General features: G+C 37.4%; 1 protein-coding gene across 4 annotated transcripts in view; it reads right to left on the minus strand.

Moving 5' to 3' along the window:
* Positions 1 to 14,835, minus strand: part of LOC114653644 (collagen alpha-1(XV) chain-like) — a 261,721-nt gene that overhangs the window by 35,387 nt on the left and 211,499 nt on the right. For 3 of the 4 annotated variants that reach the window (XM_028804065.2, XM_051929085.1, XM_051929086.1), the window contains 4 exons: positions 14,656 to 14,715; positions 14,484 to 14,525; positions 7,787 to 7,829; positions 5,816 to 5,905 (listed from right to left, as the gene is read on the minus strand). In XM_028804065.2, the coding sequence (XP_028659898.1) occupies positions 5,816 to 5,905; positions 7,787 to 7,829; positions 14,484 to 14,525; positions 14,656 to 14,715 (235 nt within the window). The remainder of the gene's footprint in view (positions 1 to 5,815; positions 5,906 to 7,786; positions 7,830 to 14,483; positions 14,526 to 14,655; positions 14,716 to 14,835) is intronic. The other variant, XM_051929087.1, reaches the window with a different exon arrangement.

Genomic DNA, 14,835 nt, shown 5'->3' on the forward strand with positions numbered 1-14,835 from the left:
CCGTACAGAAACAATTGCTATACTGTACATGCAAAAAACAATTCTGAACAATTTTTAGTTCTTGTCCTTTGCTGTGTATCAGCATTCTTAAAACTAGGAGGCATCTTTTCAGCCATCCATCTCTTTAGCAATTTTGGTAGTAACATGTCTCTATCATGCAAAACAATGCACTTCACAGCGATTCCAAAGAGACTGCTATTTATGAAGACACACAGGAAGGGGCAGGGCCTAAAGAAAAAGGGGCAAAGAATCTGGAGTCTCTGTACCATGGATGCCACTGATGCATAAGGGGAACATTAAATCTGTGCTCAACACCAAGCTCAATGTTCCATAATCTTTTCTGCTGATATGGAAAGAAAGGAATGACAGAGAAACAGGAAAGAGAGAAAGACAGAGAGACAGACGGGCAGACAGACAACAGCAGTGACTACAAAAGCACCTGCTCCACACCAATATTTACAAAACATGACAAGAGTAAAGGAAGGCTCAGGTGGCGATGCAATCTTAACATTTGTTGTTTGCAGGTTTATTTTACAATATGTGTACTGTTAAATTAATGAAAATATTCTTAATTCTTACATATCCATCTCAGTTTTGTTTGACACCAAGCTAGCATAGTACCTGATGGAACCTTTCGCATTGCAATAGCTGCAGTACATGCTGATAGCAAAATATGTCATCTCATTTCCTTAATATTTTTTCCTGGTGAGTGTCACGGTCATAAGAAGATATAATTTAGATGACTCCAAATTCCATAAAGTTCAAATTATTAAGAATTAGGTACTATATAAAAGAATTTAGTGTAGACATATCTATTTACAATAAGGAATATACACTGCCTGGCCAAAAAAAAAGTCGCCACCAAAAATAATGGTCACACACTCTAATATTTTGTTGGACCGCCTTCAGCTTTGATTACGGCACACATTCGCTGTGGCACTGTTTCGATAAGCTTCTGCAATGTCACAAGATTTAGTTCCATCCAGTGTTGCATTAATTTTTCACCAAGATCTTGCATTGATGATGGTGCACTAGGCATGATGGGTGCATCACTTCATCTGCCTCTCTTCTTACCCTGATCCCTCATCAGACCACATGACCTTCTTCCATTGCTCCAGAGTCCAATCTTTATGCTCCCTAGCAAACTGAAGCCTTTTTTTCCGGTTTGCCTCATTCATTAGTGGTTTTCTTACGGCTACACAGCTGTTCAGTCCCAATCCCTTGAGTTCCCTTCGCATTGTGCGTGTGGAAATGCTCTTACTTTCACTATTAAACATAGACCTGAGTTCTACTGTTGTTTTTCTTCGATTTGATTTCACCAAACGTTTAAGTGATCGCCGATCACGATCATTCAGGATTTTTTTCTGGCCACATTTCTTCCTCGAAGACGATGGGTCCCCACTATCCTTCCAGTTTTTAATAATGCGTTGGACAGTTCTTAACCCAATTTTAGCAGTTTCTGCAATCTCCTTAGATGTTTTCTCTGCTTGATGCATGCCAATGATTTGACCCTTCTCAAACAGACTAACATCTTTTCCACGACCACGAGATGTGTCTTTTGACATGGTTGTTTAAGAAATGAGAAGCAACTCATTGCACCAGTTGGGGTTAAATAACTTGTTGCCAGCTGAAAGATAATCGCCCATGCAGTAATTATCCAATAGGAGGCTCGTACCTATTTGCTTAGTTAAATCCAGGTGGCGACTTTTTTTTTGGCCAGGCAGTGTATTTATTACTCTGAAAACAAATTATTTAAAAGTTGATCAAGTCTCTTTCTCTCTCTCTCTGGATAGACCGGGGGAGAGAGCATCGGCAGAGCAATACATTCCCTGGGACGCTAGAGGTCAGCTCTCCTGGGCAGCTGTGGCACCATGGATTCCTCTAGGGTATGCTGGGAGTTGGAGTTTAACACTGCCCTGTTGGATTCCATGGGGGCCACCAGGGGGTGCTGCAGAGCCATACATTGTCTCTCACCATACCTGGGACACTTCCAGGGCCATCTTGCTTGCCTGGAGGAGTGGACGGGAAGAACAAAGAGAGGATGTGGAAGAAGAGAGAAGAATGTCCAAGCGCTCTCCAGCTGTAAATAAAATGTGTGTGCTGTACTGGAACTTGTGTCTGCCTGTCTGTGTTGGGTTAGGGTGGGTGTACATGCCCCGATGGTCCACAATATATATATTGTGGACCACCGGGGCACATACAGCCGCTTTAACCCAACACAGACAGGCCGGACACAGATTGCCACAAAGCACACCTTCATTTATTGGTGGCGAGGCACTTTCTTCACTCCCCACAAGAGCACAATGACCTTAAGACAAAAGTACAGTCCTTTTCTTTTTCATTCTTTCTTTCTTCTCTCTCTCTCTCTACTATGCCTCCAATCCTCTCCTCTCCTGGCAAGCTTCGTCCACTTCCACCTGACTCTGGCTCCTCAAATGGAGTTAGGCGGCACCTTTTATTCAGCTCCTGGGAGTGTTCCAGGTGGCTCATCAGGTGTGGCTTGGCATGTACACCTACCCCATCCCAACACAGACAGGCAGATACAGGTTCCAGTCCAGCACACACATTTTATTTACAATTGTGGAGCACTTGTCCCAGGTGTGGTGAGAGACAATGTAGGGCTCTGCAGCTCCCCCTTGTGGCCCCCATGGAACCCAACAGGGCTGTACCAAACTCCAAGTCCCAGCATACCCTGCAGGAATCCATGGTTCCACAGCTGCCCTCTAGCATCCCAGGGGAGGTAGTGCCTCGCAGATGCTCTCTCCCCCGGTCCTTCCACCCAGCTGGCGTGTATATATACACACACACACACACACACATATATATATATATAATGTATAGTTTACTGTCACTCTCAGGGATCGAACCTCGGATGTCAGCGTCAGAGACGAAGCCCCTTTATGCTGCGCCACGGAGTGTGGTTCGTTTATTTGACAGCCTGTAGGTCCGGAGTAAATAAATTCATTGCATTCGTAGTCTGAGTCTCGACGACCTGAATTGTGTGGGTGGTTACCTACCAGGTAATGCTTGTGGTTGGTCTGAATGCAATGAATACTGCACTCTCTCTCTTAGGGGTGGGGGCGACTTGTTTTCAATTCTATCTTTTGTAAAAATTGATGATGTTGTCCTGTTTGCTTCATCAGGCCGTGATCTTCAGCTCTCTCTGGATCGGTTCGCAGCCGAGTGTGAAGCGGCTGGGATGAGAATCAGCACCTCCAAATCCGAGACCATGGTCCTCAGCCGGAAAAGGGTGGAGTGCCCTCTCAGGGTTGGTAGCGAGATCCTGCCCCAAGTGGAGGAGTTAAAGTATCTCGGGGTCTTGTTCACGAGTGAGGGAAGAATGGAGCGTGAGATCGACAGGCGGATCGGTGCGGCATCCGCAGTAATGCGGGCGTTGCATCGGTCTGTCGTGGTGAAAAAGGAGCTGAGCCGCAAGGCGAAGCTCTCAATTTACCAGTTGATCTATGTTCCTACCCTCACCTATGGTCATGAGCTATGGGTAGTGACCGAAAGAACGAGATCGCGAATACAAGCGGCTGAAATGAGTTTCCTCCGCAGGGTGTCTGGGCTTTCCCTTAAAGATAGGGTGAGAAGCTCAGTCATCCGGGAGGGGCTCAGAGTAGAGCCGCTGCTCCTCCGCATCGAGAGGAGTCAGATGAGGTGGCTCGGGCATCTGATCAGGATGCCCCCTGGACGCCTCCCTGGTGAGGTGTTCCGGGCACGTCCAACCGGGAGGAGGCCCCGGGGAAGACCCAGGACACGCTGGAGGGACTATGTCTCTCGACTGGCCTGGGAACGCCTTGGGATTCTCCCGGAAGAGCTAGAAGAAGTGGCCGGGGAGAGGGAAGTCTGGGCATCTCTGCTCAAGCTGCTGCCCCCGCGACCCGACCTCGGATAAGCGGGAGACAATGGATGGATGGATCTATTTGTATGGAATGATTACAATAAAATTAATTAAAAAAAAAAGAAAATTGCACATATGTTCCTTGCTTTGTACCCCAGTAAATATGGGTTATTGTCAATATGATAACAAACCAATTGTTCCCCATTCACTAAGAATATGGAACCGATGTAGGAAGCACTTCAAGATAGAGAAGATTTATTTGTGGCACCTCTACACAGTAACAAACTTTTTCCACTTTCTCAAACTTACAAGGTTTTTAATGTTTGGAAAACATAATGGATTAAATCATTCAGAGATTTGTAAATAGATAATGTCCTTGCATCCTATGAACAATTACATTCCAAATTTAGCTTCCTATCAACACAATTTTACCACTATTTCTAGAAACTTTGCTAAACAAAATATGCCTAATGTTCCTCATTTCCCACCTGTTTCTATTCCAGAAGAAATACTGATCAGACTTGAAAGACTCAGGAAGCATTTCTATAATATACATAAAACATTTTAAAGTCCCTTCCTTTCAAAGATCCCAGAGTACAGTGGGAAAAGGCTCTCTTACTCAACATTTTAGAAATGGAGTGGAAGACAACCAGTTCACTCTAGCTCCATATGTGCAAAGCATACAATTATTCAACTTACTGTAAAATCTTTTATCAAGTACATTTACCTTGTTTAAAATTGTTCAAAATGTTTTCAGGGCAAGATCTAACCTGCGAACGTTGCAATTGAGCTCCAGCCTCACTGGACTGCATGTTTTGGGTGTGCTCCAAATTAACAACATTTTTGGACCAAAATCTTTAAATGCCTATCAGCGAGCCTTGGTGCCACAATCTCTCCTAATCCATTAATAGCTGTGTTTGGTGTACTCCCAGATGGGCTTAAATTGGAGAAGGACAAACAAATAGTAATTGTCTTTACTTCACTGCTAGCATATAGACTTACCTTGTTCAGCTAGAAGAATCTTAGTCCACCTATTTTATGTCAGTTGGTAAATTTATGTTATATACTACTTGAAATTGGAAAAAATCAAATTCTCACCTAGACAATCTGTTTAAAACTTTTTAAAAACCTGGCAGGATCTAATCAACAACATTTTAGAATAAGCATTTATATTGGGGAAATGGATTCTCTTCCCACTTTTCTACTCTTAAAGTTTTACTCTGGCTATTGGCCTTCTTCTCTTTTTCCTGGGTAGGGGTTGAACTGAATTAAGTTTTGTTAAATTTGACTTGACTATATGGAATGCTACCTGCTTTTAATAAAATCAATAAAAAAGAGCTATGGATCAATGAGACTCTGTATGTATTAAAAAAAATTTAAATCAATTACTTACAATCAAAAAATCAAAAATGAGTGTGTTTAGATGTCCTGTATGTCACTGAATTAGCACTCTTGACTATGGATTCTGATTCTGATAAACAAGTACAGTACTAATCTCTGGCATCTGGAAAATATTCTATGATGGTTTACACTGTTCATTGAGAAACCGTCTTTCTATTCAAAGGTGGAATTTGTTTGGCTTGGAATGGAAGCATTTTCACACACTTCCAGACATCCAAAATAAATTGTTATCATTTACTTACTAAATAATCCTTCACAGATTGCAGCTAATCTGGGACATTTGGAGTTTGGGACTTAAGACTTCTGTATATATGTGTGTATTTTTTATATATTGATCAATGTTTCTCTGTTCATGTTGAAATTATGTTTTACGTTTATTTTGCCTTTCTTTTTTTTATATTACATTTGCACTCATTAGGCTCATATGGTAGAAACCCACTTATTAAAAGCAATACAAATAACAAGAATTAAATTATAAGATATCCTCCGGAACGTTCTAATATGTAATCGAAAAAACATTTTTAGCCATCAGCACTGCACATGAATGATTAGTATTGTTTGTCCACGTACCTGCGGGTCCTGGTTTACCAGGTGTGCCATTCACTCCTTTTTCACCTTTATGGCCATTGGTTCCCAAAGAGCCTTTCTGCCCCTTTATCACTTTTTGAGGAATGAAAATGAAAACGCTGTCATCAATAAACTCATTAATAATTATTCATGGCATAAGCAGTCAGTTTATGGTAATATAATTTATTAGTGAGAAAAAAAAGTTTCAGGGAGCTCTCATGTGTCTTGACAGCAACAGGTGCAAAGAAAAAAACAGAATTGTCATTCTGAAGTGTTCATTTATGCCAGTGGTTCTCAATCTGTGGGGTGGGCCCCCCTAGGGGGGTGCGAAGTAACAAAAGGGGGGGCACGAAGATGTGAAAAAAAGAAAACAAGAATCAAAAATATGAAAAATACATCTATTGAAACCAAAACAAATTAACTTAAACTACATTCTGATACTAGAAAAATAAATATAGAGTTAGATAAATGTTGATAAAAGTTAAGTAGGTATAATAAAATATGCATCTATGATATATCATTAATTAAAAAAGAACAAACTAGTATTAGTGGGCTCCTTTCAAAAAAATGTTAGGGGGGCGCGATTAAAACTGTTATGAAAACTTGGGTCGCAAATACTTAAAGGCTGAGAAATGCTGATTTATGTTTAAATTAGCAGTGCTTGTCATTACTATTTATGTACCCAATAGCAACAATTGATTTTTTCAGATAAGAAATACTATAAATGAATCTTGTTTTATTTTTGATTTTGAAGTACATTGTTGTATCTGTTGTGTTATTATTATTTGTTTGCTTCTGCCTTTTGAAAATAAACAATTAATTAAAAAATAAATAGCATTCATGGAAAAGTACATTTTTAACGCTCTCTCTCTGTGGATGGAATGGTGATGCAATGGCAATTACTGGTGTTTCACAGATATAGTGTCAGGATTTCCTTAATTCATACTGGGTGTGGGTGTGTGTATCTGAATCGACTCCACATCGGTCTGGTGCTTCATTCAGGAGTTCCTGCCTTGTTGTCTATACTGGATTAAGTGAGTTTGAAAATGCTATGTGGTGTAGTTCTCTTGGCGTTTGAAGTCTAGTACTGCTTTTATAAGTTCACTGGAGTCACATAAGATCTACACAGCCATTCACTCTGCACGATCAAAAGAGAGTCTAACACACTGACACCTAATTCTGGAATGTCAATAGTTTTTCATAAATGCAACCTCAGACTCTTATGGAAAAATTTATATTTTTTGGCTGAGGGCTACATGCAGACAGTGCTGTATATTTCTCAGCATAATTCAAAATAATACTTAAAGGAAGAAAGATGCTCCCATTAATATAAAAGGTACAGTATCTGTACTGCACTGAACAATTCAGAGAATGTCAGGCATTCAGACAAAAGAAACAAACTATTGCTACTTCCAATTTGTACTTTTTAAGATGTTTTCCAGAAAGTATTTCTCCAAAAATTTCATTTCAAGACTCAAATTATTAAATATATATTTTAACTTTAAGTCATCCATTCATTTTCTGAACCAATAAAATACAGTTCAGGGACATGGGAGGATTGGAGCCTATTCCAGCAACTTTGGGCACAGGAGAAGAACTAGCCCAAGATAAACTGCCGGCCCATCACAGGCCACAATCACTCACTCACATGGGGCCAGTATGAAGTCAGAAATTAACAGAATGCGCATATCTATGGAATGAACACTGGAGCACCTATAGAAGAAAATCAATCGAGACAGCGGGAATGGTTCAAACAAATAGTGGCTGTGGCCGCTGTTCAAATGCAAGTTCTGGAGCTGTTAGACAACAATGCTAATCATTGCACCATCATACATTTTATAAACATCGCTTTATAAATTCCACTCTCCTCGTGTTCTCATGCATGACAATAAGTAAAATCAGAAATGTAAAGATATCACAAATAACATAAAGCAAAATGTCAAACTCTTTATTCAGTTACTTTATAGTTCTCACCTGAGAATGATAATGTGCGATCAGTTTCTTCGTTTCCATTAACCTAGTCAAAAAAAGCAACAGCTATAGGCAATGTTGGTATAAACTGAACTATTAGTAAATGATTATGAATATACGTTTATGAATTTCCAAAAAGCCAAATGAAAAACTCAGTGTTAAACATTCCCACTACTTTACTATTAAATAAACTGAAATTGACCAAAAGACCCAAATAAAACAAATGCAGAATGTCACCATTTTATATATATATATTTTAAAATGAAAAAAGGTTAATAACAAGTAAGACATATAGAAAGCCAGGAGTTCTTTATTTGCATGCATTTCAGTCCTCCACCATTTTAAATTATTTTTTTTTGTTCATTAGTAATCATGGTTATTCATTCACTTGCCGCCATTATTCAGATACCTATTGACATAATACTGTATATATAAAAAAAATAGTGTGTTAAATTTTGCCAGAAAGTTTAATATCACTAATGTCCTGTGTGGCTTTAAGTGATGGCCTTCTGGGACATGTATGAAAACTATAGTGGTGACAAGCTTCTGAGTGAGAAGCAAAATTACTTGCACATGTTTTTACTTCTTAGGCCCACAGTGTAAATATTAATGGTGAAATGCAATCACTTTAGCCATTTGCTGTTTAGAATTTTGCTACAATGCTTAACTACTTTATGGTACGCTTAAAAGGCAATCACATTAATTAAAGTCAGCTTCAAATGACTTAACTTGAAATGCCTTTTTCACTTTCCATGTGTTCCTTTGTCAAAATTCACAGAGTTCAGACACACTGTACTTCCAAGAATGACTCCTACATCACCTGTAATGCATTAATCTTGAAAAACAAAAGTGTGACACACTGATGATCAGTGCTTTGATTTTAGTTTTTGTAAGTCATCACTCTGGGAAAGCACAAAGTTCTCTTTATACTGGACCTGCTCCTCAGTTGATTCCATGCTTACTGCAAAAAATAATACAAGGCGATCCAGATCTCACAAAGAACAGTTCAATAAATCAGCTAATCCATGAATCTTTACTATTGTTTTTTGTGCATTTCACAGTAAAGACATTCAGTAATTTCAGAAAGTATGCATCCCCCCTCACTTTTACACATTTTGCTATGTTGCCGCCTTAATCTAAAATAATTTAAATTCACTTTTCTCTCATCAAACAACACTCAATACCACATAATTAGATGTGAAAATATGATTTTAGGAATTTTTGCAAATGTATTAAAACTGAATTATCACATTGACACAAGTATTCAGACCCTTTACTATGACACTTGAAATAAGTCTGAATTGATGTAAACTGCCCAGATTTGGAGTGTTCATTAGAAATACAATGATTTACTTCATGATGTAGAAGTGCATAATAGACAAGAATAGTTGTATCAAATATTTGAACAATTAAAATGTGTGATTAAATTTAAATGTTTAAAGTCAACTGTATTAGAAAAAAGAAAACAAAAACAACTTCATATTTGTAATTACTGACCTTGAAATAGTCTAAAACAATACCCTACATGTTACAATTTGTCATATTTAATCTTCTTAAGAGTGCCTCTTCTGGTAAAGAATTATATATCAAAAATATTGTCATATTCGTGAACTGCAACCTTGAAATAGCATAAAACAACACTCCACATATCTATATTACTGATCCCCATTTTTTGACGTTTTTTGAAAAGCAGTAACTTTAACTCCATGTATCCCATTAGGGGGTGAACTCCTAAGACTGGTTGATGTGGCATGCACAGCTTCAAGTGTTTCTGATCATTTTTGATGAAGACACCTATTGTTTTATGTTTTATCATTTAGGTATAATTCCCTGCATAAATTATGGTCCAAAAATATTAGATTTTATGGGTCTAGAGGGTCAAAAATAGGTGGAAACACCAAAAAGCTTGATATCTTACATAACTGGACATCAAGACCAGTAGAATGATATACCATCTGTGGGGATGGTTCGTAAGTCTTATGAACACAACATGACTCAGGTATGTCTCAATCTAATGATCATTGTATCCTTGTTTGGTGGATACTTGGATTGAATCTAAGTAACAGGATATGATTAGAAAAAGCACACACCTGTCTATAGAAGGTTGAAAATATTTATCAGAGCAAAAGCCCAGTCTGGTAGTATGATGCTGTGGGGTTGTTTTTCAGTGACAAGAACTGGAAGACTAGTCAGTGTTCATAGAAAGCTGAACATAGCAGAGTACAGAGATTTGGATAATGAAATTCTGGTTCAGAGTGCTCTGGACTTCATACTGGGCCAAAAGTTAATCTTCCTACTGGACAATGACCCTAGGCACAAATCAAAGACAACTAAGGAGTGGCTTAGGAATAGTTTTGGAAATGTACTTAAGTGGCCTAGCTGAAGCCTGAAATTGAACTCAATCAAACATCTCTGGAGACACCTGAAAATAGTTGCCCAGTGACAGATTCCACCAAACGTGACAGAAGTTTACAGAATATTCAGAGAAGACTGGAAGCAAATCCCCATATCCAGGAATGCAAACTTGTTGCATCAAACCCAAGATGACTCCATACTGTAATCACTGCCAAAGGTGATTCAACTAAGTATTGAATAAAGGTTCCGAGCATTTGTGTCTATGTGATATTTCAATACTTTTTCAATACATTTGCAAAAAATTCCTAAAGTCCTGTTTTTATTTTGCCGTTCTGGGATACTCTGTGTAGTTAGATGAGGGAAAAATTCATTTAAACGATTTTTAGCAAAAGGCTGACATATAACAAAATTTGTCATAAAGTCTGTAGGGTTTGAATACTTTCTGAAGGCACTGTGCAATCAAACCATAATTCAATAATTAATTATGTCATCTACATATTGTGATATTTAAACGGAGGGTGATGACTGCTTTGGGATGGCTGAAAAAAGGTAGTGTGACATCTTTGTGATCACATAGGTCAAGAAATAGTTTATAACAATAATTACAGGAAGGTGTGAATATTCCAATAATTTGCTATCTCTGCAGAGAGCTTATTTTACAGGTTATCAGTATACTAAGGCCAAATTAGGCTAGTTGTTTGCAGTGCCCTACAAATATATTTTAACAGTGAAATCTAAATTTCTGTTCTAGCTATGTACTCAGTACTGACAGTAGTGTAAAACTGAAAGTTTCTGGACATTTATTTTTCCTTTTTTTAAAATACTTTTTGTGTTCCATAAGAGAATACAGTTTGAGACAACTAGCCGACAGATATTTCTTTTGCACTGACCGTGCATCAATTAAAGTACAAGTAAAGCACAGTAAATTTGTAAAGTTAGGTCTTCATTTGGAGTCTGCCTCTTGAGTCATAAGCTTTAAACCAACATTAAAACTAAAGAAATATTACTGAAAGAAAATAAAAACAATTTGTAAGCATAAAACTGAAGAATTTATTGAAATTCATTTCAGAGATGTTAGGGCCAGTTACATCAACAATTTGTAATATATCAAAGATGAAAGAAACCACTTGTGCACTTGGCAAGGACCAGGTTGGTCCAAGGAAAAACAGCCACGACAGAAAAAAATGATCAGAGTGGTACAAAAAAAACTCTAAAGAAATGTTCCTGAAATCACTGATGACCTCCACAATGGATGACTAATTACATTATAAGCTATCATTTCCAAAAAAATAGAAAGTCTTTCTACCACAGCACAATAAAAAGGCCAGATCAGAGTTTCTGAAAAATACTACATAAGTCAATATAGTTCTACAATGAAGTGTTTTGATGATGGGATACACAGGTAACTTAAACCAAAGTCACAGTACAAATAAGACCTGAAGAACAGAACTCTTGCAAACCAAGGAATTTCACTTACTGAGTACAAAGAATTTTAAACTAATCTGACTTATTACTTATCTTCACTTGACACTGGGGAACACAAAAAAGTGATGGTATCCTAAAACACTGCAGTAGATGACATTCCTCACTTTCAGGAGCTCGCCATGTAACTAAAAGTATGACATAAACACTGACTGGTAAACTTGGCAGTGTGGCACAATGGTTAAGGCTTTGGACATCAAACCCTGAGGCTGTGGGTTCAAATCCTGCCCCTGATACTGTGTGACCCTGTGTAAGTCACTTCACCCACCTGTGCTCCAACTGGAAAAAGAAAAGAAATATAACAAATTGTATCTCAAATGTTGTAAGTTGCTTTGGATAATGGCATTGGCAAAATAAGTAAATGTTTTATTGCTTGGATGAATGACAACTCATTTTCTTTCAATACTCTTAAAAATGATTAATTAATACTTTTATTTTAGAAGTCCACTAACAACAATTAAATGACTTATGGAAACAATGTCTCCTTCCCAAGTTTCCTAAATAAAATGTTCTATCACCAGTTGGTAATTTTGGTGTTTCTTTGCATTACACTGTCATTCTTAAAGAATTAATTGTGACAGCAATGTAGCTTGCATACATGCCACTGGTCATATATGGTGACCTCTTGGCTAACATTTATTCAAATTTAAATATGTTTCTGCTTTTCTGTAGATTCTTGCTAAAATAATACACTTTAACTAGGCAAAAATGTATCTTCTTCCTCATAATAAAATGCTGTTTTATTGTTCATTTCATCATAGCTTTATTATCACCACTCCTCCTATAACTTAGCAGATGTTCATACTGTTTGTTCAGATCTTCAGAGACATTTTTCCACATTTGTTCTCTTGAAATTTAATATAATCTTTCATGTTTTTTTTTCTGGTGGTGATGTTGTTGATGATGTCACTCCATGTTAATGCTGTGCTGGTTTTAGGGATGCCCTCCTGCTGGGGTACTGCCACTGCACATGAATCAATTGGTGGTGTGTTCAAAGCCATCTGATTTAAAGGCAAGGAGTTGCAGATGCTCAGCTTTTGAACTTTAGTTCAAAAACAAAGTAAAGACTCTCTCAAGCTAATGAATTCAAGTTACTGTTTAAAAATCTTTGGTTCCCTATTAAAACATTCATGACTAGAAGTCCTGTTTTGCCCTCTTTACAAATGTTTGCCTAATGTATTGACCCCATCTTAATGCTTTCACTTCTAGTTGTGTGTTTACAATCTCCGGACCTACAGAAAATGCTGCATATGCAACATAATTATAAGCAGGAAAAGAAAGTTTGAAAAACAATTTAATTGACTCTAGTGTAGTGTCTTCCTTTTCAAATATTTTATTTAAGATAATATAAATTGTAAATGAAATTATATCAGTAAATATACCTAACTTCCTATTAATATTACAACCTGTAATAATATCTGACAATATGTTCTATTCTTATGTTAGGAGTCTTAGCCAGTCATAATGGGCACAAGCCAGGAATCAGACTTAGTTTGTACAACACATACATGCACTCACGTAGTTTACAAACAATAATCAATCTGACACCTTGTGTTTGCATAGTACAAATAAAATGCAGTTGCCAGCAGAAACCTGCAGTACCTGGGTTAGAGAATGTTTACTGCACAAAGAATACAGTCCGGACTGCAATAAAATTTAAAGGAATTGTTATTCTCTGACAATACCCTACAGATGTAACTAAATCCCTTTTTCTAACCCTGGTTTTCCAGTATAAAGACACAGGTACTGGCAAACATGCATTCATCCTTCTTTTATAGAAATATACTGCCTTCAGATCATAGTCATAGATAATTTTTAAAATTTTGTTTAAGGTACATCTACAGATTTAAAAAACAGACATGCACTATTGTCAAATTTTACATAAAAACATGGAGATGTGAGAGTGAATGTATCCACATTACAAAAGTTTACTTGAGAGTCATTTTCCGATGGTCACATGCCTGTCTGCCAGAACCATATCACAGGCCTTTCCAGTATTACCAAATGCTGTGTATGCGGATGAGTGACCTGATAATTTTTCATCTGTGCCACTCATGTAGCCACTCTTGAACTTTTCAATCCATTTGTAGGTGTTTTGTTAAGGCAAAACTTTATGTGCATACTATGCTGTGCTCCTGACATACCTTCAATTTACAAAAACAACATTTTTGCATAATGGGGCCATGTTAATAATGGTAAAACAAGCCAATAATTAACAAGACCAGTTTGAAGTACAACACCAGTTCTTACACAAATGATTTACAGAGCACAGTCTATAGCTGCTTGCATGACTGATCACTTGACTTGGCGATCTTTGTATCGTTGTATTATAAGAAATGTCTATACTGTCAGAGGTTAAGGACATGAAGGTGTAACCCACAAATTAACATGCAGCATGCTAGTAAAGATGAATACTTCATGCTTTGTTCTGTTTATACTGTAAAGATGCAGCCATTGCAGTTGTCCACATAATATTAATATAAACCAAGCTGAATGTTTCAGATAACAGATTCCCATTTGGCCTGAAATGTTCTAGTAAATAACTCAGTGCTGAGTCCACCTCTTTTATTTTTCAATCTGATAATAATTTTATTTGTAATACAATCTTCCTAGCTGACCTACATGAAGAACAGAGTGCCGTTTACAGCTTATATCAAAATAACAATAGACAATAAATGTTAGACAAAATGAAATGTTTTTCTTTTGTGCCCAATATTATCTGTTATCTGCATGGGCTTGTGACATTCATGCTTGAAAACAGAACAGCATTACAAAGGAAGATAGAAGCACACAAGCAAAAGTATAGTGGAACAGAAATGTGAATAGAAAATAAAATACATAAAAAGAGTTCCCTTTCACTTACTGGAGTTTTGCAGTGAAGTCTGGGAGGAACTGGAAAAACTGTCTTTAAAATTTAGAGGAAAACAATTACATAAATAAAGCCAGATCAAAATAAGACAGATATGATTATATGGCAAGAGTAAAAGGAAGAAAAATGAAAAAGGATAGTAATGAAGGGAATAATGCCAACTTACTCCTTTGATGTTCAGACAAGGTCCTGGGGGTCCAGGTGGGCCAGGAGGTCCTGGGGGTCCCTGAGTGTTGAATAAGAGCAAATAAAGATTTGAAGGAAAAATATTAAAAAAAAAAAAAAACAAAATAATTTGTTCTCATCATGATAAGCAAAAATAAATTACAATGACTACCCTAAGTAT

This window comes from Erpetoichthys calabaricus, chromosome 6, assembly GCF_900747795.2.
Source record: "Erpetoichthys calabaricus chromosome 6, fErpCal1.3, whole genome shotgun sequence".
NCBI lineage: Eukaryota > Metazoa > Chordata > Cladistia > Polypteriformes > Polypteridae > Erpetoichthys > Erpetoichthys calabaricus.